Here is a 20,220-nt window from a genome sequence, read left to right on the forward strand (position 1 = left end):
TCCTCTTTCTCTCTGTATTCCATCAACCAACTGTACTCCCCGGTCTCATACATACATACATAAGGTGGTCTTAAGGTGGACATATTTTGTATCTATATTATGGTAAATGGACTGCACTTATACAGTATAGCGCTTTACAATGGCTTCTCGTTCACCCATTCACATACACATTCACACACCAATGGCGGCAGCTACCTTGCAAGGTGCTAGCCTGCTCCTTGGGAGTAATGTGGGGTTCAGTGTCTTGCTCAACGACATGTAGGAGGAGGCAGGATTCAAACTGCCCATCCTGCCATCATTGGATGACCAATTCTACCTCCTGAGCCTCCCTCTAGACCAGGGGTCTCAAACTCCCGGCCTGCGGGCCATTTCTGGCCCCTCCACCCCTCCATCTGGCCCGGTACATGATGTCAGAAATATAATGTAATCCGGCCCGCAAAATAGGTTATTGTACACGGTGCCGGCAGGCAGGCCTACAATGCGAAATTCAAGTCGCTCAAACGTGGGGCAGCGCGCGATGTGAATGCTGCATACAGTACAGTACAGTCACAGGTGCAATCAAATCCGCACGCGACTATGAACATAATGCAGCTTGCCAACGAGATGCTGTTTTCATGGTTAACGTTAGGAACACAGACAGTTTCAAGAAAGATGGACATTGCAGTATATTTTGTGGAGTACAATGGAAATGCTACCTGCCTGATATGCAAGAAAAAAGTCGCCGTTCTAAAGGAATATAATGTCAAGCATTATTCATTACTAAACATGGAGAACAGTGTGAGTCATAGGGAGACGAGAGGAAAAAACGCACAGCACAGCACACAGTTGAGAGGGCTAACGCATCAGCAGTCTTTCAAGATAAGTGTCTGGTAAAAAATAGAATAGTAGCCTACAGATGTATTCAAGTGTCTGGCAAGAAATGGAAACAAACTTGAACTTTAATAAATGCAAGTCCAGGTCCAGGGCAGGCTTACAGTAGTGAGGCATCTTGCAGCTGAAATAGAATAAAGTACAAATGTAGGCTATTCAAGATAAAATAAAAGTAAGGAAAAAAGATTTTCACTAACTGTTAAAATATACAGTATTAAAATGTATAGAAACCGGTTTGAATTTGTATGATGAAAATGATAGTTATGGAATAGTCTCGCAACATTTAGAGACTGACTTGTGAGTCTACAGTAGTTATGGAAATTAAAAATTACATTTTCAGAAATATTGCACTTTCTTATAGTTAGTAGTACTTGAAGTTGACATTGAAGTGGCCCTCCTAAGCCAATTTGAGTTTGAGACCCCTGCTCTAGACCATATCAATAGAATTCTCGGTCACTAGGGAAACTGGTCCAAACAAACTTCCTGTTTTTAATATGAACATTCCATGAAATGGTAAGACCATTTTATGGAAGGTTCATATTCAAAACAGGAAGTTTGTTTGGACCAGTTGCCAGAGGGACCGAATATTCCATTGAAATGGTCTATAATAATCTCTCCTGATTCTATATACATTTGTTTTTTTCCTCTCTCTTCCCCAGTGGCCCCGAGCATCAGGGTGTGGCAGTCGGAGGTCAATGCCACAGCAGATGTGGGCCAGGCAGCCATGTTGTCTTGTGCTGTTGATGGCTACCCAGAGCCCATGGTGACATGGGCACGGTAAGCACGCATACTCTTGCACTACCAAGCCACGAGCCGCTCACATGTCCACATTCATTTGAGAGGCTGAAACTTGCCAACACACTTTTGAGCCTCTTACATAGAGTACGTACAAAAGATTTGAGAAACTTGTCACCACACTTTTATCAGCTTGTACTTCACACCGACTCCTCTGAATGAATAAAGGTTTCAATTCAAAATCACGACTTTGTCGCCAAAGAACCGTCCCCCAAATCCACCCCTTGCTCTCCATCTTACTCTTTTGTTCTCTCTTTCACCTTCTCTCTGTCAAAGACCACAGTGCAATTATCTTCACTTAAACCTCGACTTCAAGGGTCATCGTCCCTGTCAGACAAGTGTGGATGAAAACACCCTAGCTTCATTTCAAAGATTTACTCAGTGTCACACAGAAAATTATAAACTTAAACTAATTTGGTAGGAACTAATTGCACATTCAGAAAAGCGTTATTGAACTAGCCTACTTCAATGAGAGAAGAATACGTTTGTCATTAATTCATTCATTCTTACAGAGCCACAGCAGACATTGTGACAGAAACACTATTCCCTGTATCTTAGAAGCCACTCTGTGGTTTGATGAGAGCTGATTGTAATCATCAGAGCAATGATCTCTATGTGCTTGCCTGTCTTCTGCTCTGCCTTCCTCAGGAATGGAGTGCTTCTGGAGGCAGAAGAGAAGTACAGTTTTAACGAGGACGGGTCCGAGATGACAATAATGGATGTGGCGAAGTTGGATGAGGGAGAGTACACTTGCATCGCCAAGAACAAGGCTGGGGAGAGCAATGAGGAGCTCAGCCTGAGAGTGTTTGGTAAGAGGAGCACTTCAGCTCTCTCTCATAATTAACCTTGTCTCTGTCAATCAGGCAGCGGAGGGGAAGGGGACGATTCCATTTAGGAGGTTGTTAGCCTCCCGTGTGTTATGGGAAGGAGAGAAACAGAGTGGATGTGTGTTAGAGCAAGCAGTCAGTGTTGAGGATGTGCTTCGTCAGAAAGGAATTAGAGGCCTGTAATTAGAGTAGTTGTGCAGTTATCAGATGGGTGATGTTGGCATAACAGTAGGGGTGCACCAATATGAACATTTTGGCCGATACATATAACAGATATTAACATTGCTGTTATGGCCGATAACCAATATTTACTGATGTTGATATGTTCTGTATAAAACCAAGTTTCTATGATAATCAAATGTTATACATACTGAAAAACACATGGAAACACTGTCTCCATTACCAAAACATTTGGAAAGGCCGACAAATCATAGATTTACCGCATTGGTCCCTCTCAACAACTACACACACAATAGCAGCTACAGTAGGCAGAAATAATAATTGTCTGTTCACATCGGCGCTGTTTTGCACATCGGACCGATACCGATATGTAAGGGATAATGAACGAGGGGCGGGTCTTTGTGCTGTTTAAATGACCGACGCGGAGGTAGTGAATTGCCCGAGGCGTAGCCGAAGGTCATTTAAACAGCACAAAGACCCACCCCGAGTTCATTATCCCGCTTATACAATGGCCTTTCAACAGAAAACATAATTCTGAGAACAAAATACATAGATATGTACTGCGTATTTGCTGTGCAACATATCAATCATCCAGTTGTCAAATCTAGTTGCGAACTAACGATTTATGATAGCCATACTCCTCATTGTCGCCAAATCCAAAACTTTTTTCCAGGTCATGGATATCACTGTCAGTCGTAGCTACAATTCATTCATTCAGTTCATTGCGAGTTGAATTGCGAGGACGGAATGTGCCGTTAAGTGAGGGACAAGGTATTAGAACTCATCCGTTGCTCTTCACATACATATCTGCATTTCTATCTCTGTCTTGGAAACAGATCGCCAAAAGAATAATACTGCGTGCGTAATCGCAGGAGAATGTGCTTCAGTCAAGTGCAAAACATTTGTTTAATGCAAGCGCACTCGGCTGAAGTGGACCAGACAGGCTCAGGCTCTGCTAGACAGGGAACTCTGATAAAGTCGCAGCATATAATTTAGTTAGTTTCTATAGCAACCACTATATCATGTTTGGGATGCTACGGCTCTTGTTTGGGTCAGTTGTATGAACTGCATATTGATTAAGAACATGTTTGATGCCGGGCGTATATACCGAGCGTTGTGGAGAAATAATGTATGCCTCTCGAATGCAATGTTTGCCTCTCGAATGCGTCTTGGCCAATCAAAATCAAGTATTCACACAAGCCGTTGTATAAATTTAAAAAATGACTAACATCGGCCGATATAATTGCCGATATATTGTGCATCCCTACATAAACATATGATTGTGTGCTAATACTAGATCTAGCATAATGTATGACCAACAGCAAAGTGGAGTGCAGGTGGTGATGTGTGTTTGTGTGTGTGCGCGCAAATTTCCAGTGAAGCCCAAGATCACCTACCTAGTGAACACAAGCACGTCCGAGATGGACGAGCAGGTGACTCTGACGTGCGAGGCATCAGGTGACCCCACCCCCACCATCAACTGGAGCTTCGGCCTGCGGGTGTTCACCGAGGGAGAGCAGGTACAGTACAGTCGCCGAGGCCGTGCCAGCATAGCTGATGGGAGCAATCTCGTGGACACAGTGCTCCCCTCAGGATGGATAGTAATGACTGCCGTGAAGAACAGCAGCTATGATGAAGCTTGTCCAGTGAATCGTACTCTACGTTAGTTATGTAGTTACTGACCCCCCACCTCAGACCAAATATTCCCCTATCAGCCTCTGCTAATCATCTGGGTCCTAAGCGTTTAATTGTACATGGAACCCGTAGTATCCTGTACATATGACAAATGAACTACCTTGAAATGTTGCAGCATGCCCTATCCCCTTATCGACCGTAAGGGTTTCCTTAATTTTCTCCCATAATATACTATGCTAGTGGAGTCTATGGAGTCTAGGCTTGTAGAAAGAGAAAGGATGTGTGTGTGTGTGTGTGTTTGGGGGGGGGGGGGGGTGGCTCTATCAGAAACACGCTGTAGTTTTTGGAGTAGTGTGGGCGGAGCCAGTAAGGTCCGTTTTATACGCTACATTCTCTCCTTTACAGGCACATCTAAACAGGATCTATCAGGTATGAAATCAGCGTGGCACAGAAATGTACAGAAATCAATTTATAGAGCAAATTATGTTGTGGGATAAAATTTGCCCAAAACCCTGATGGAATCAAAATAACATTTTTTTGTTGAAGTTTCTGCCATGCCCTTGAGTCACAATTCCTTGAAAATCCCTAGATATGATCTTATCAGGGTTTGGGAATTCAATTTGCAAAGTTGCATGCTTTCCAATTATATCCTGATTTCATTGCACTGGTCATTTAAAGAAATTGAAAATGGTTATGGGTGTAAACACATTGGGTTTCCTTCAGGCCTGTCCACAGAGAGACCAGAGGAAACCACATATAAATGATCTTAGCTTTTAAAAATAAAGGACCTCCTCATTTCTGTGTTGCCATCCAATGATCATCTCCGTTCATCCGTGGAGTGTGCTTCATGCCTGTGTGCAGCTCTGTCTGTCTCCTCCTCACATCTGCTCTACACGTTCATCTGTGTTCATCATGGGGTCAAGGTTGAGGCGGAGAGCAAAACGCTGACGTCCGCATTCTGCTCTGTGTTGTTCAGCCATCTCTCTTCACAGTTGTGGGTGTAGAAATGATTAGCAGCCTTTACGGAATTAGCGTTCAGAATAAGAGTGGGTGGATGGGGGGGGGGGGATTGGCACCTCCACGGTTACTGGCGTTGTGGTTTCATTGTCAACGATCTGTAGATGGCGTGTGTATCGACGACAGAAGGAGAGTGAATTGCAGATGGCTGCTCATTGTTTTGAGCCTGTCTTCATCTGGGGTTTCTCTGCTACCGTAGCTAATCGTAGTTTTGGATTTGGGATGCTGGGAGAGAGATGACTGGGCCACATTCTTCATTTCAGCCCCGTGGTGAAGTTGTTGGACGTCATTTGGTTTTTGTCTGTGTTCTACTGGCTCTCAGCATGGTAGTGTCCATTGGATCTGCCGTTATTGGATCGGGTGCTGCTGGGGAATATTGTGAAACTGGTGTCTGTAATATCAGTGTGTGGCACTCTGCAGCTTTTCTACTCCGAGCTGTATCACAAGCCACCTCTCTCAGTGCTTTCTCCTTTGCTAGCACCGTTGAGCTTATTGAAATGAACTTCAAAGTTGCTGCTCCAAAGCTGTACAGGATTACTGCCATCACAGTGATTCTTCTCTCTGGCCCCACTTGACTGCTGAGCCAGACTGCTGTCTGAGGTAGAAAAGTTATTTTTGTCTCTAAAAGGAACAGGTTGCAGACTACCTTCAGGCCTCTACATTCCTTTTTTGTCCGTGGCTGTAAGCCAGCGCACCAATGATAGCAAATGTCCAGTTGTCACTCCCTCCCTCCCTCCTTCCCTCCCTCTCTCCAAACCTCGTCGGTTCAAGCCTTGGTGTGGACAATATTTTGTCACTGGATGTTATAGAAGCTATGTAAAAATGCAGTTACCTGGTGGTGCTATGTCAGTTATTTAATTTATGTGCAGTAATTGAACATTTGAAATACAGTATAGGTGTCTCAGTAATTAACCATTATATATTAGGCTATACTTTACATGTATTAACCAGGTAAATGTTTAATTTTTTCAGACGAACAAGAGAGATCCCATGGGAACAAAACGTTTTTGTTTTTTTTCTTTAAGGAAATGCACAGTCTGTTTTGCAGATTAATTAACTGTGTCAAACTGATTGTGCCACCACAAGATGCAGTGGTCCCAGAACATCAAAATAAAAACACTATGACACCGCACATCTTCCAGACCCTGGGTGGTGTAGTGATTAGGGAGTGCGCTTCCCATGCCGAAGGTCGTGGGTTCAATCCTCGATGTGGACAATATTTTGGCACTGGATGTTATAGAAGCTATGTTGCTATTTGGTTACCTGGTGATGCTATGTCAGTTATTGAATTTATGTGCAGTAATTGAATATTTGAAATACTCCTGTTTTGAAATTGTACATACAGTATAGGTGTCTCAGTAATTACCCATTATATATTAGAGTATACTTTGCATGTATTTACCAGGTAAATGTTTCGTTTTGTCAGACGGATGGGAGAGATCCCATAGGAATAAAATGCTGTAAGCCAGCGCACCAATGATAGCAAATCACACGGTTGTCACTCCCTCCCACCCTCCCTCCCTGGCTTCCTCTGTCGTGTTGTTGACCTGCAGTTCTATATTACTACCACAAGAGGCAGTGATCCCAGAACCTGCAGTTCTATGTTGCTACCACAAGAGGCAGTGGTCCCAGAACATCAAAACAAAAACATTATGACACAGCACATTTTCCAGATCCTCGGTGGTCTAGTTATGACTACTGCTCAGCGGGATACACTGTCCCCGACTGGCTGTGACCCGAGGGGGCGGAGTCTCGCCACCACGCCATGCACCCCACAAATCAGCCCCTGAGAGGGCTAGAGAAACACGGTATTCACCAGTGGGGGCAGGTGGGTAGCCCGGAGAGGGCTCCACTGCCCCTGACCCAATATGAACCGAGGGGGCGGAGTCTCGCCACCACGCCACAGACCCCACAACTCAGCCCTTGAGTGGGCTAGAGAACTACGGTCTTCGCCAGAGGGTGCATGGATATTGCCCAGAGGTCACTTGCGCACAATCAGCTCTGACCCAAGCGGGCGGAGTCTCGCGACCACGCCACTATCCATGCCATGAACTCAACAACTCAGCCCCTGAGCGGGCTAGAGACACACGGTTTTCACTAGTGGGTGTATGGAGATTGCCCGGAAGTAACTGCACTACACCCAAACTGCTCTGACCTGAGGGGGCGGAGTCTCGCCACCACAACACTATCCATGCTACGGACCCTACACACAGCCCCTGAGTGGTCTGGTGGGTGCATGGAGATTGGCCGGAGGGCTCTGCACTGCCCCTGACCCATTCTGTCCCAAGGGAGCAGAGTCTCACCTCCACTCCACACGGGAAACCTGTGTACCCCTACCTCTCCTATGTGATGGATTAGCATTGAAAGCATTGGAACTGATGTGTACAGGCGACAAGACCTATCTTAATTTATCAGACATTATTTCTAGTCATGTAACGATGCCTCACATTACAGTTAAAAATCTATTTTTTTGTGTCACGATTGAAATCGGTGCAGATGAAAGGGCATCGCGATGCCCTTTTTTGAACAGCAGAGGGCGCCACCTACTTTTGACTTCACTGCATGAAGCGTCTGCGTCATGCGTCACTTATTTCTGACAGAACGAGAAACATGACAGCGGCAAATGTGGATGTATCGAGTGATTTCGAAATCGAGGATGCACCCGCAAGTTTCAAGTCAGATGTGTGGAAGCATTTTGGCTTCCCTGTTTCCAGAAATGAAAAGGGTGAGAAGTTAACAGACAAAACAAAAACAGCTTGCAACAAGTTGCAAGAGATTGGTGCCCTACACAAACAGCACATACTTTTTCATCATACATAATTTAAGATAAAATATAATTTCAGTTGCAAGTTTAAGTGTTTAATGTACAGTTTACCCCACTGTAAGGCAGATTTAGCTTTGAAGTAAAAAAAAAAAAAAAAAAAAAATCAGTTATAATTTGTCTGCAAGTTCATCTTGTAAAAAAATTTAGAGAAAATCGCATCGTCAACCCTGCATCGTGAATCGCATCACATTGTGAGTTGAGTGAATCGTTACATGCCTAATTATTTCATATCATTTCAATTCACAGCTATTTCAGTGGCATGACTAGCTTCTGTCCTACCAGTCCTGAACAGAAACAAGCCAGCCACGCATATAAGCCAGACTGGACCTGGCCTGGTTTCGACCAGATTCTTTATTGGTTTTTCAATTATACCCCAATGGGGGGAAACAGGAGGACCATACATGCATTACAGTTATACATGCATACAGTTATATACATACATACATACATACATACATACATACATACATACATACACACACACACACACACACACACACACACACATACATACACACACACATACATACATACATACTGTACATACATACAATCTTTATATATGCAATTTTCTATTCATCATAGCGTCATATGGCCATATGCATAGTAAATGTGGTTGGGTTTCGATTATTAATAGGGCACTCTGGTACTCTTCCTAGGACTGTGATTTAATCAATGATATTGTTTGGTTTGAAGTGAAGTTTCATAAACCCATTGTACAGCGAGTGGTTTTCTCGTATTTGAATGCACTGGTTGTAGATAAGAGTGACAGTTTAATGAACGAAATGCAAATGAATAATTTTTCCCATGCTTTATCTATATACTGAAGGCTTTGGTTATTTGAATACATATGAAACATTATTCTTGATTCCACAATTTTCAAGTTGCTATTACCGTGTTTTGGCTATGGAAAGAAGCTGCAAAAGTTTATAAAGAAAAAATAATAATTTCAATTGTTCCTAAGTTGCAGGGATGAAAGCCTGTGAGCCTGACCTAAACCTGACTAATGTTGAAAGGCTGAAGAAGTGTTTTGCAACTCTGCCGTCCCCGCTGTGTGAAAAGTTGAGGGCGAAGGCTCTATAAAAGGATGCTGTCCGTGCGAGGGCCTGCTTTGCTAAGCACTGTGTTTCGCTGTGGGTAGGCCCTTGCTGTGGATAGGCCCTTGCTTTTTGACAGAGACAATGCTCATATCATGTCCGTGCCTGGCTGCCAGCCCAAGGGTGGTGCGATGCTGCCTTTCCTTGTCCATAGAATAGTGGTCTTGTTCTCTGATGCGGCCTGGTAGTCAGTATTGATGATGGAACTTTTCCACACACCAGCCAGTCAGGGTTCATCAAAAAGCCGTAATAGCAGCACAGCCTCAGTCCTGTGTGCTTTGTAAGATGTCTAGGCTGGATTGGGTTGAGATATCCAGATAAGACCTTATGTGTGGTATCACGTTTGGTCTGTAGAATTTCCTCTACTGTGCATCGCTTCCCTCCCCCGACCCACAGTGACATCATGTGTGTCGAAGAGGGGGGGCATAGGCAATGTTTGTGCAGAGCATGTGCTTGTTTACAGAAATGATTCCATGCCACAGTATTTACCGTTCGCCACATGGACATGCTGTTTGTTTGTTGTGCATTGTCGTTTTGTCTAGTTAAAATAAACACCTTCATGGATTTGACAGTCATACGTGTCAAGCCAATTACTGTACGGGCAGGCAGTGTTGGGCTAGGCTGTTCCAGCCCATTAGGCTGCCTGTGCTGTGTGTGTTAATTGGGCAGCAGCTCCTCCTCCTCCCCCCTCTGGGACACGCAGCTCCACTGCCGTCCTGTGATCATATGCAGGACGTCTCTCCCCACCCCCCTCACTCCTGTGACAGTCTTGTCTCACCCTAGTGAGCTCTAGAACCAATCTAAGACCACCAGCAGCACCACACAGGGCTCCCTGAAAAAGAGATATCTCGCTTAGCCTAAAGAAAGGGGGAATACAGCTTAGAATGAAGCAATATTCCACTAACGCCACAGAATGTGAAGTGTGTTACTACAGTTTACCACATAACAGTCAGGTCCTAGATCTTTGATGTCTATGCTGAGAGCTGCAGCTCCAGAAGATTCCGGTGCCAGTTAGCATGGTGTGAAGACAGCCAGATTAATTCAACCCAGTGCGACTGGCCATCTGCCAGCTCTTAAGTGAGGGAGGGATGGTGTGGAAGGAATATTGAATTTGGATTTATTCAGTCGTTGAGACTGGCTTCTTCCTGCGATAGGTCCCAGAGACTCTTGCTTGCTTATGCGTCTTATGGAGAGCAGTTGATCGTTTCACTTGTCTCACTTCAGTACCCTCCATTTTCCATTTATCACACGTCCCTCATCACATTTCATTTGTATGCCGCCTGTTTCTCCTCCCTCCACAGGGACTCTGTAAAGCATGTTGTTGCTGTAGCCTTCAGGGCCTTGATTACAGAATTCAGAGACAATTCAGTAGGTTTGTAAATAATCTATGGTAGCCGGTTGCCTAGCACGGTACTGTGGATATCTCTCAGTCACACTTGATTGTTTTATTGCATAGCCTTACACACCAGCCTTAATCAGAGAATGACAGCTGGTTTAAAGATGATAGATGGAGCCATGTCTCTGTGAGTCTTTTGTTTTATCTTTGAATATCTACGCCCTCTTGCTTCAGTTTGTCTGCTTTGCCATCTTGGTTACCTATAGTTTGATATATGAAAGGCCAACATTTTGTTGAAGATGTGATGATGTAGCTCATCCAATATGGATGTACAGTAGAGCAGAATAGCTGGATTGTGTGGCTGGCTACATTTCCTTCCAGCGTGCCTGTGTTGTTCTCTACCAAATCTCCAAACACTTAGAGGCATGCGAAAAAAGCTGCCCGCCAAAAATGCATCAAAGGTGCTTCGGAAAAGTGTTTGATAAGTGGCATAGCCTACATCATCATTATTGCCATTCTCATGCTAATCATAGCCTCTTTGTAGATCTGCATATGAATGCAATGTAGCTTGTTTTGTTTTTTTCCCGTTCTTCTTGACCGGCATGCCCGTTTATATAACAGTAGCCCATTTAGAGTCATGGCTTAGAGCAGGTAAAAGAGACACGCCTCTACAGTTGCATGCAATGTGCATTGGCTTGTTTACCTCAGCTGCACCTGGATGAGGTCTCGTGTCTAAGGACTGCTTGCCTTTTGTTTGTCCTCCTGTCTCTGTCCCCTACAGGCCTCCTGGACCCGGCCAGAGCAACACAAGGTATAGCTTCTATGCACACACGCATGCCTACGCACCATGCCCCCTCCTCTCTCGCTCTTTTTTCACTTACTGCTCTAGACTTCCTGCAACACCTTCCTCTGCTGTTGCGGTAGTAGGAATGGAAACTGATGAAGCGACTCCTGTCAAAGCTGTGTCGGGTTCATTAGAGCGGCTTGCTTCTGAGAATTGTGAGACTTTTTTTCTCTCTCTTTCTCTCGCTCTTTCCTCGAAACCTGAATGCTCTTTTTCTCGCACCTCATCCATCCTACTCCCAGGTATCAGAAACTGGTGAAGGATGTGTGTTCCCATCCTTCCCAGGGAATAAGGTCTACAAATATTCAAACAGAGCTAAAATCGCTCTCCATGTTACCAATAGGAAACCCTGCTACCCTGTTGCAGTATTCATAGGACGTCCTTGTTGAAAACCATAGTTATGAAACTTTAATGAATCAACATTCTCATGTTACAAATTAACTAAAAGATTATTTTTTTTCTCCACGAGAACATGGGATTGGGTCTCATGGTCGCGTCTCTGCAGCTGCTGCTAACACTCTCCACTTCCGGTCGTCATGGAGAGCTGTGGTGACCCTTTGACCTGACACCAATGGCCAATAATGAGTAATAGTCCAGTGTAGGAACATCAGTACTGAGACGTGGATGACTTAAATACAGATAGACTTGACCCTGTACATGAGTTGGTATTGGTGGTAACACAGCACTTGCGATGGTGAAAGTCCCAGGCAGCTAGACTCCTCTGTCCAGACTCTCACTGGTGATGTAATTGGCCTTGTCAGTGTTTGGGAAAGGTGCAGGGGTGTGGGTTGTGTGAGAATGAAAGGGGACTGCGTTATGTAAGTGTTTCCCCAGCCCTGCTTCGCCTCAGGCATAATTAATGCCCCAGACGTGCTGCCTCTATTGAGTTTGAGTACAAGCTAAAGAGGGCTACTCTTACCAGGCCCCCCAGCCTGGGCCCTCCAAACAGAGTTTGCACAGGAGCATTGGTGCTATCGTTCGCCGCTCGCTGGATCAAAGCCATGTAAAGAAAAAAAGAGGCACCCAGAGGGGTCTGGGATACCTACTGTAAAAGGGAGTTAGTAGAGTATTTGGACTGTCATCCCCCCCCCCCCCCCCACACACGTACACACACCCACACACCACACCACACCACACACATCAGGAATAGAGAGTGGCAGCTCCAGAGCCAGGGGCCCGGTGTTCAGCCCCACCAAAGAGGCTCTGTGCGCCTGCCTGTTTATTTAGCCTCCCTGCCTGCCAATAGTGAAGTGCGGGTATCATGGGACACACACCCATTCATCATTTTAGCTGTTTCTGTGTCAAGAATTGTCAAGGTCCTGTGACTGCTGACACTCACCCTACCCAAATGCAGTGCCTTGGAATATCTCAAGAGTTTTTCTTATCAAATTTGGAGACTATCTCATTTCAGAAAAGCATTTTTTGCTGTGTAGGCACTAATGTAATGCTGTTGACAGTGGATTCATGACTCATGTACAGTACTGTAGGCTACAGTGCTGGGAGGCCTACAGGAGGCCCTTGCATGTACTATACAGCAGCAGACTGTTCAGTGGTTTACACAAATAATTCAGCGCTTAGAATCCTTTATTAATGAGCTGTTGAATTCCTCACACAAAAAGTGGAACACTCAGCAGCATCAGTATAAATGGAAAAGTGCGAGCAGCACACCCAGGCACCCTTCAGAAGCATGTCACAGGAGCAAGTGACACCTAAATACAGAAGACTGCCTCTACAGATTTGATCCAACTTCAGCTCCACAACAATTGTGTGAAAAGCTGCCACCGTCAGTGCTTTCTTTTGCATCCAACTTACAGTATCTCTTGTAAAGTGTTGTGGTGTGGTGATGTCATCATTTTGTAGGCTTTAAGTTAGCATTTCCACCATTGTAGGTTGTAGTCCAATAATCCCTTTGGGAAAATTAAGTGGAATTTGCACAAAAAAAATCCCAAAATAAAGTATGTTTTTCCCATGGGGATTTTGGACTACACCCCACAATGGCGGAAATGCTAACGTAAAGCTTAGAAAGTTACATCAGACCTCGCCACTCGATAGTGTGTTCCTGGTCTCATACACACACACACCCACGCGGCAGTGATAAGACTTATCTTGTCGGAGAACACAGTTAATTAAATCACCAGGTCTGTTTCATCTACTGAATCCAATATTGCATGATGTGACATCTGCGCTCCGTTATCGTGTTACATCAAAGGGATGCAAGGTTCATTAGTGTTCCGCGCGGTCTCCACCTGCCGCGTGTTTGACTCCTGGGTCTTCCCGCCCCACTGCAGAGCCTCGACGGCAATGTGGTGACGAGGAGCGACGCCCGTCTCTCCTCCCTCACGCTGAAGTACGCCAAGTACACCGACGCCGGTCAGTACCTCTGCACGGCACGAAACGCCATCGGAGAGGACGCCCGGCCCGCCTACCTGGAAGTCCGCTGTAAGATACCCCCCCCACACCCTCCTGCTTTTTTGTGAAGTGTTTCCACCATTTTTGATTAGCCGCTATTGGTGGCAGGTTACAAAGGTGAGACAAGTAGGACTTATTCTAGTGAACGGTGTCTTTTCCCCCAGACGCCCCGAAGATCCATGGCCCCGTCACCGTGTACACGTGGGAGGGCAACGCCGCCAACATCAGCTGTGAGGTCCTGGCTCACCCCAGCGATGTCTCCACACAGTGGCTGAGGGACGGCCTGCAGCTGCCCAACCCAAACACCACCAACATCAGAGTCTTCAACAGCCCCGAGGCCAGCTACCTAGAAGTAGGTGCACCCACACACACAGACCAAAATAACATGCTCCTCCAGTCATCAAGATTGAATGCGCATAGACGAGAATGGCAGAGTTTTCCCTCACTTCCTCGGCGGGTGGACTCTCTGGCTCGTATCAATAATGCAGCAGAGGGGACACTTGGAGAGAGGAATAAAAATAGTCAGCTCTAATGGACAAACAGCAGCAGAGCAAAACATGAGTCACCTTAGCTGTGTTGCACAAATGTGAACACCGCTGGTGTCCACGCTGCCCTTCATACTGTACATGCATTTATGCGGTTTCTGCTCCTCCAGGTCACCCCAGAATCTGAGAATGACTTCGGGAGCTACAACTGCACTGCCACCAACGAGATAGGCACAGAGTCCAAGGAGTTTATCCTCATTCAAGCTGGTCAGTGCTGATGTTTATCATGGATTATAGAATGTATCATGGCTCATGCCTTTCTTATAATACACAGCACATACTCCATACCGGTAGCTTTAATCGATATCTCTTTCAAGCTGCGATACGAGAGTGGGATATTTTCCACCCTCTCTCTCTCTCTCTCTCTCTCTCTCTCTCTCTTTCTCTGTCGCTCTCTCTCTCTCTATATATATATATATATATATATATATATAAGGCCTGTCAATGTAACTCGTTAATTAGATTAATTAATTCTGCAAACATTAACACATTAATAAAAGTTAACGGAAATTAATCACATTCATCAATTTCGTGCAAACTTAATTTGGACCTGCATGACCCTAAATCATATGTCACGCAAAAGCATTGTTGCCTTAATGGAAAGTTTACTTCCAAAAAACTCCCAGTTGGGACATTCTATAAGAGCATGGTCCTGTGCAATATCTGCAAGAAAGAATTTGCATATCATCAGAGCAGTTCCAGCCTAACTTATCATCTCAATGCTGACAGCCTGTGCTTCGACCGGCTGGCTATTGACCTGGCCAGCCCAATCCTCCATTACAGTTTGTTCAGTTCAAGTTAAAAATCAGTCCCATAAGTCAATAGAAATCCCAGTCGAAAATGTCTCTAACAAGAGTCTCTCAGTGGCTAAAAGAATTAGCTCCTCGCGATTTCCGCTGCCTTTGACCGTGCCAGTCGACCTCTCAGTCACCATCTCACATGAGTCTGTAATACAATGTAGCTGCTCTTCTTCTCAGTCACCATGACAGACGACTTCATTCTCTTGATACAGAGCATAACAGGCAGCTATTGTGAGATGACAGCTGCCGTGACATAGACAATAATGTAATGTCTTTGAATTGAAATATCTTCATCTGGGAGCTTTTGCCAGCAAAAAATGGGTATGCGATCAATTAGCAAATAATTTGATTAATTAATTTCAGATCATGTAATTAATGTGAGTTTTTTCAAATCATTTAACAGCCCTAATTTATATATATATATATATATATATATATATATATATATATATATATATATATATACTGTATACTCTCTCTCTCTCTCTATATATATATATATATATATATATATATAATGTATATTGTACTGTATATACAGTATACACATACTTAATATGATAACCCCCTTTAATTATAGTCTGATCATCGCAGTTTCCTGATTGACGTATTGAGAGAAAATCCAATGAGGCATCAAATACAAATCTACGAAATTTACAAATCTACGAAATTCTAATCTATAGAACAACAGTTACTGAACTCCATTGATATTTACTGTAGGTCTCCTCACTGTATCCATTGATCCTGTCTACAACTGATTTTTTAACATTAGTCTTCTCTTCCCCCCCAGATGTGCCATCATCCCCGTCCATCGGGCAGGTGGAGCCCTTCTCCAGTTCGGCCCGGGTGCTGTTCCTGGAACCCGATGCCACCGGGGGGGTGGCTGTCCTCAGGTACCGTGCTGAGTGGAAGATTGTGGGCCGGGGCAATTGGATGCAGAGGGTCTACGAGGTCCAGGGGGGTGAGTATGAGCATATTGGGAGGCTTTAGGAGAGAGAATGTCAGGGAGAATAGATCGTGTTGCTGCTACTGGAGGCAGGTTTCTTTCACAAGCAGCTCTGTCATGACAAGTGTTGGTAATTGATAGCCGTTTGTGCCGGTAGATGCTTTTCTGCGTGCTATGAATCGATAATGCATCTACTGTCACTGCTTAAAAATCCATTCCCCCTATAAACCATTCTTACCTCTAGTATTTTTTCCATGCTCCACCCTGGGTGTGAAGAGTGCTCTCGTCACAACAAAAACAGCACACAAAAAACAAATAAAAAAAGTATACATATAACTGTACAGCATTTTCCCAGCTTAGAGCAGGCTAATGTTAGCCGATGCCAGCTGATGCTTAAGTTACCACTCCACAGAGGATAGAACGCTATGCAGAAAAGCTTTTGTTGGCATTGGGTGTGGGGGGGGGGGGGGGGGGGGCTAAGGAATTGAAGAGGATTACGTCACATTGTGTTTCATAACAAAGTACATTGACTTGTCTTCTTCAGGTGCTTTGAGTGAGGTGACAATCACGGGCCTGAAGCCAGAGACCAGCTACGAGGTGCAGATGTCAGCCATCAACGGCAAGGGCGAGGGTGAGAGAAGCCCCGCTGTGATCTTCAAGACGAAGCCTGTCCGTAAGTCTATCTCACACACACACTCACACACGCTCACACACTCTGCCCCCTTACTCAGGGCAACACTACTGTCAAACCTTCATCCCCGGAGTCCTCCTCTCGCCACACCCCTTCACCTCGCCTAATAGTCAGTCCTCTTCTTTTTAAGCACCATCTCAAGGCCTTGGACACCCCCTTCTATCAGCTTTAGGCACTCGTTTAAACCTCGGTTACTTCATGTTTGCTGAAAGTTTGCGATTCCCTGCATAATTTTCAGGCTGGAGTTTTTCCTGCTACCAGGATATTGTAACCACCCTGCTCTGACACTCTCTCACTCGTTACCTGTGATGGCCCCCTGCTGGTTGAGGGATTTGTTGGAAGGGGAGTGTTCCCTACTGTAACATTATGCCCCCTTGGGAATGTGCATGGAGAGTTCACATGGATAATATTTTTTGGGAAGTACAGTATATTCTGATCATTAATCATAATTTCCATTGTCTGCGTCCACTTCTTTCTTCATACACATCGTTTGGTTATGATTTGTTTATTCTTTCTATTTTTTTCTGTGGACTGCTCAGGTTATTCTTACACAAGTAAGTGTTAATCATTACCTGTCTGAAATCTGAGTCTGCACTCTGATCATGTGTTGGGCAGCGGGGCGCTCTCCAGTTCTTAGCTGTGTATCTGACCAGACATTGAATTTTTTCCGGTTTGGTGTCTGTCTCTTTTCCCATTCAGGCAGTCATGAAAGTTTACCATTCTATCTTTTTCTTATCTGGACTAGATCAAGCCTGTTTTCTTTCTGGTTTTCCCTTGACATCTTTTCTTTCATGTCCCTAGATGGCATATTTCACTTTTTCACTGAAGACACAGGTTTGTTGTGTGGGTGTTGAGGATAATAGATTCTAGTTTGTAGTTAGGAAAATGGTTTCTTTCCCCTCGGGAATAGAGCACCTTAGAGCACCCAGAGTTCCCCTGTATCGCTTCTGTGTCTTTTAAATGGCAGCTGGGGCGATGCTCTGAATGTGGATTACTACTTCATTAGGACTAATTATAGCAATGTAGTTGATGTACTGTATTTCAGCTTTTATATTGTGGAATGTGGAATGCGTCTGGTGAATGAGAACTGCCCTGTGTCCAATGGTATTGTCAATACTACAGTATATAAAATACTGCTGCATACAGTAGTTTGCATCGTAAATGTGTTGTTCCTATCTTGTGAGTATTTTGAATACTGTGTATGTCTGTATTGGAAATACTGCAGTTTCCTCTGTTTTCGCCCATCATTGTTTTACAGTAGAGGGATCATTTTAGATCACATTTTAGGCACATTTCTAGACATTGAATTGCACAAATTATAGTATCTAACTCAGCATAATTAATTTACTGTTTGTCAACTTCTCACAGAGGAAATCTGTCTTGTCCCTGCTCCTGTATTCAATGTTGTCAAGCGCTCTGTGATCCTGTGTGATTGATTCATTTAATTTGCAAGTCTTAACTGTGTTTTGTTGTCCTTTTGTGTTTATAATGTTTATGTTGTCTATTTTCTTCTTACCTCTTTCACTGTCCTCTCAAATCACATGTGTGCGTTTCATGTGACTATTGTGTGGCTTGCATGGTGATCATCTCGTCCAATCTGCAGAAGGTAACTCTTTGTTCTAGATTTTCAACAGAAGAGTCTTACTAGGATAACTAGAAAATACCGACATAAATACTAAATGCTCTGAACAGTTCCCCTCACCTTGTCTAAAACTGGCATGAACTCATTCACCATGTAATATGCTAACCAATAATGCACAGTCGTTCTTCCATGCAGCTCTAATAGCCCTGAGTTGTCAGTGATTTAGCAGGGGAGGGACAGAGAGAATGTAACTACCATGTGTAAACATGTTCTCTGGCTTAACTGCTATGCCTCTAACACAAGACTATTAACATGGGATAAATCCATTATATCAGCCTACTACCCTCTGCAGAAATCCAAGCCTGTGTTCCCATCTACTCCCGCCTTCCTAGCCTCGAGAGTCTCGTGGAGAGAAACGGAATGTGAGCTTGCGAGACCAGAATGGTCTCAAAAGGCTATCCTCCTCCTTCAGCGTTTGAAAGAATTGTAGCCAATGTTATTACTATTGTGTACGAACTGACAGCCACCCTCTAAAGCAAGCTAATTCTTTGTTTGACTTCAGGAATGCATGCAGTTGTCTATTCTCGAGCAAGCAGGTTTCCTTCTCATGCATGCTGTTTGTTACTAACGTTTAACCTTAAACTGAGAGAATAGCATGTTGTGAAGAGCATGTTGTGACAAGTTTCTAGCTCTACTTACTTCCTACTTCACTGTCTCTTGTGGTCCCATGATTCCTTTGGTGTATGCTATTTTGGGGCCTGTTTGTCTGTCTAGGTGATGATGTCTTGTCTTTATACTGTTAGTTCATCTTCAGTAGTCTGCAGTGCAAACACTCCCCCTACTGGCTGTTTCCATAACAAGTATATTTCATTAGAGTTGCAGAGTCACTCCTTATAAGTTCCATAGTAGTCACCCGTCCGCTGTACAGGTTTTATACTGAATCAGATGAACATAGACTGCTTATCAGGCTTACATAGGACATGATTAGCAGCCATATAAGGCAAGATGATTAACAAATAGAGCTGAATCTCATGTAAACTATCAAATACCCTCTGGGAGATTTCTTTATTCAAGGGGTCATTCAGGAGGAGGAGTCTTTCAGTTTTAAAAGCATATTAGTGTCTTGTGAACTTTTCTGTTTATTTTCGAGGTTTCTTTACCTTTTTTGAAGGACCAGGAGGAACCAAACAAGTATTTCATCGATGCTCAAAGAACAGTAGCTTTTTTTTTCTCTCCTGTAGCCTCCTAATTTGCTAAACTTGTAATCCCTGCTTGTAACCCCTGTGCTTGTAGGTGAGCCCAACGCTCCGAAGCTGGAGGGAACACTCCAACCCAAAGGCAACGCCCTTAAAGTCAACTGGATCAAGCAGGATGACGGAGGGTCACCAATCACACACTACCTGGTCCGGTTCAAACCGGTGAGTACGACTCTTGAGAATGGGCAGCGTCAGGCAGCGTCGGTGAAGGACCGGGCGTGCATGATTGATTCAACTGACCACGGCTTTCCTCCGGGGCGTCTTGTGTGTCCTCAGAAGCACACGTCAGACTGGAAGCCAGAGATCCGTCTACCCAGCAGCAGTGAGTATGTGTTCCTGACCGACCTGGAGTGGGACACGGAGTACGTCGTGTTTGTGGTGGCAGAGAACCAGCAGGGGAAGTCTAAACCTGGAACCCTGACCATCAGGACCACCCATGAGCCAGCCGCCATCCCAGGTACCCCTACCCTCACACACCACACCTGGGGCAAATAGGAATTTGAAATCCTTGCCGTCTTGAAATTGGATTTGACCCAGGGCAGACGCACACACCGTTGCACACCAAG

General features: G+C 44.5%; 1 protein-coding gene across 4 annotated transcripts in view; it reads left to right on the forward strand.

Moving 5' to 3' along the window:
- The window catches only part of ncam1b (neural cell adhesion molecule 1b), a 110,525-nt gene that overhangs the window by 81,602 nt on the left and 8,703 nt on the right, over window positions 1-20,220 (forward strand). For 3 of the 4 annotated variants that reach the window (XM_084442058.1, XM_084442061.1, XM_084442060.1), the window contains exons 6-17: window positions 1,530-1,647; window positions 2,314-2,474; window positions 4,050-4,192; window positions 4,713-4,736; window positions 11,363-11,392; window positions 13,714-13,864; window positions 13,999-14,186; window positions 14,490-14,586; window positions 15,970-16,140; window positions 16,670-16,798; window positions 19,692-19,816; window positions 19,931-20,111. In XM_084442058.1, coding sequence (XP_084298184.1) covers window positions 1,530-1,647; window positions 2,314-2,474; window positions 4,050-4,192; window positions 4,713-4,736; window positions 11,363-11,392; window positions 13,714-13,864; window positions 13,999-14,186; window positions 14,490-14,586; window positions 15,970-16,140; window positions 16,670-16,798; window positions 19,692-19,816; window positions 19,931-20,111 — 1,518 coding nt within the window. The remainder of the gene's footprint in view (window positions 1-1,529; window positions 1,648-2,313; window positions 2,475-4,049; window positions 4,193-4,712; window positions 4,737-11,362; window positions 11,393-13,713; window positions 13,865-13,998; window positions 14,187-14,489; window positions 14,587-15,969; window positions 16,141-16,669; window positions 16,799-19,691; window positions 19,817-19,930; window positions 20,112-20,220) is intronic. The other variant, XM_084442059.1, reaches the window with a different exon arrangement.

This window comes from Borostomias antarcticus, assembly GCF_949987555.1.
Source record: "Borostomias antarcticus genome assembly, chromosome: 1".
NCBI lineage: Eukaryota > Metazoa > Chordata > Actinopteri > Stomiiformes > Stomiidae > Borostomias > Borostomias antarcticus.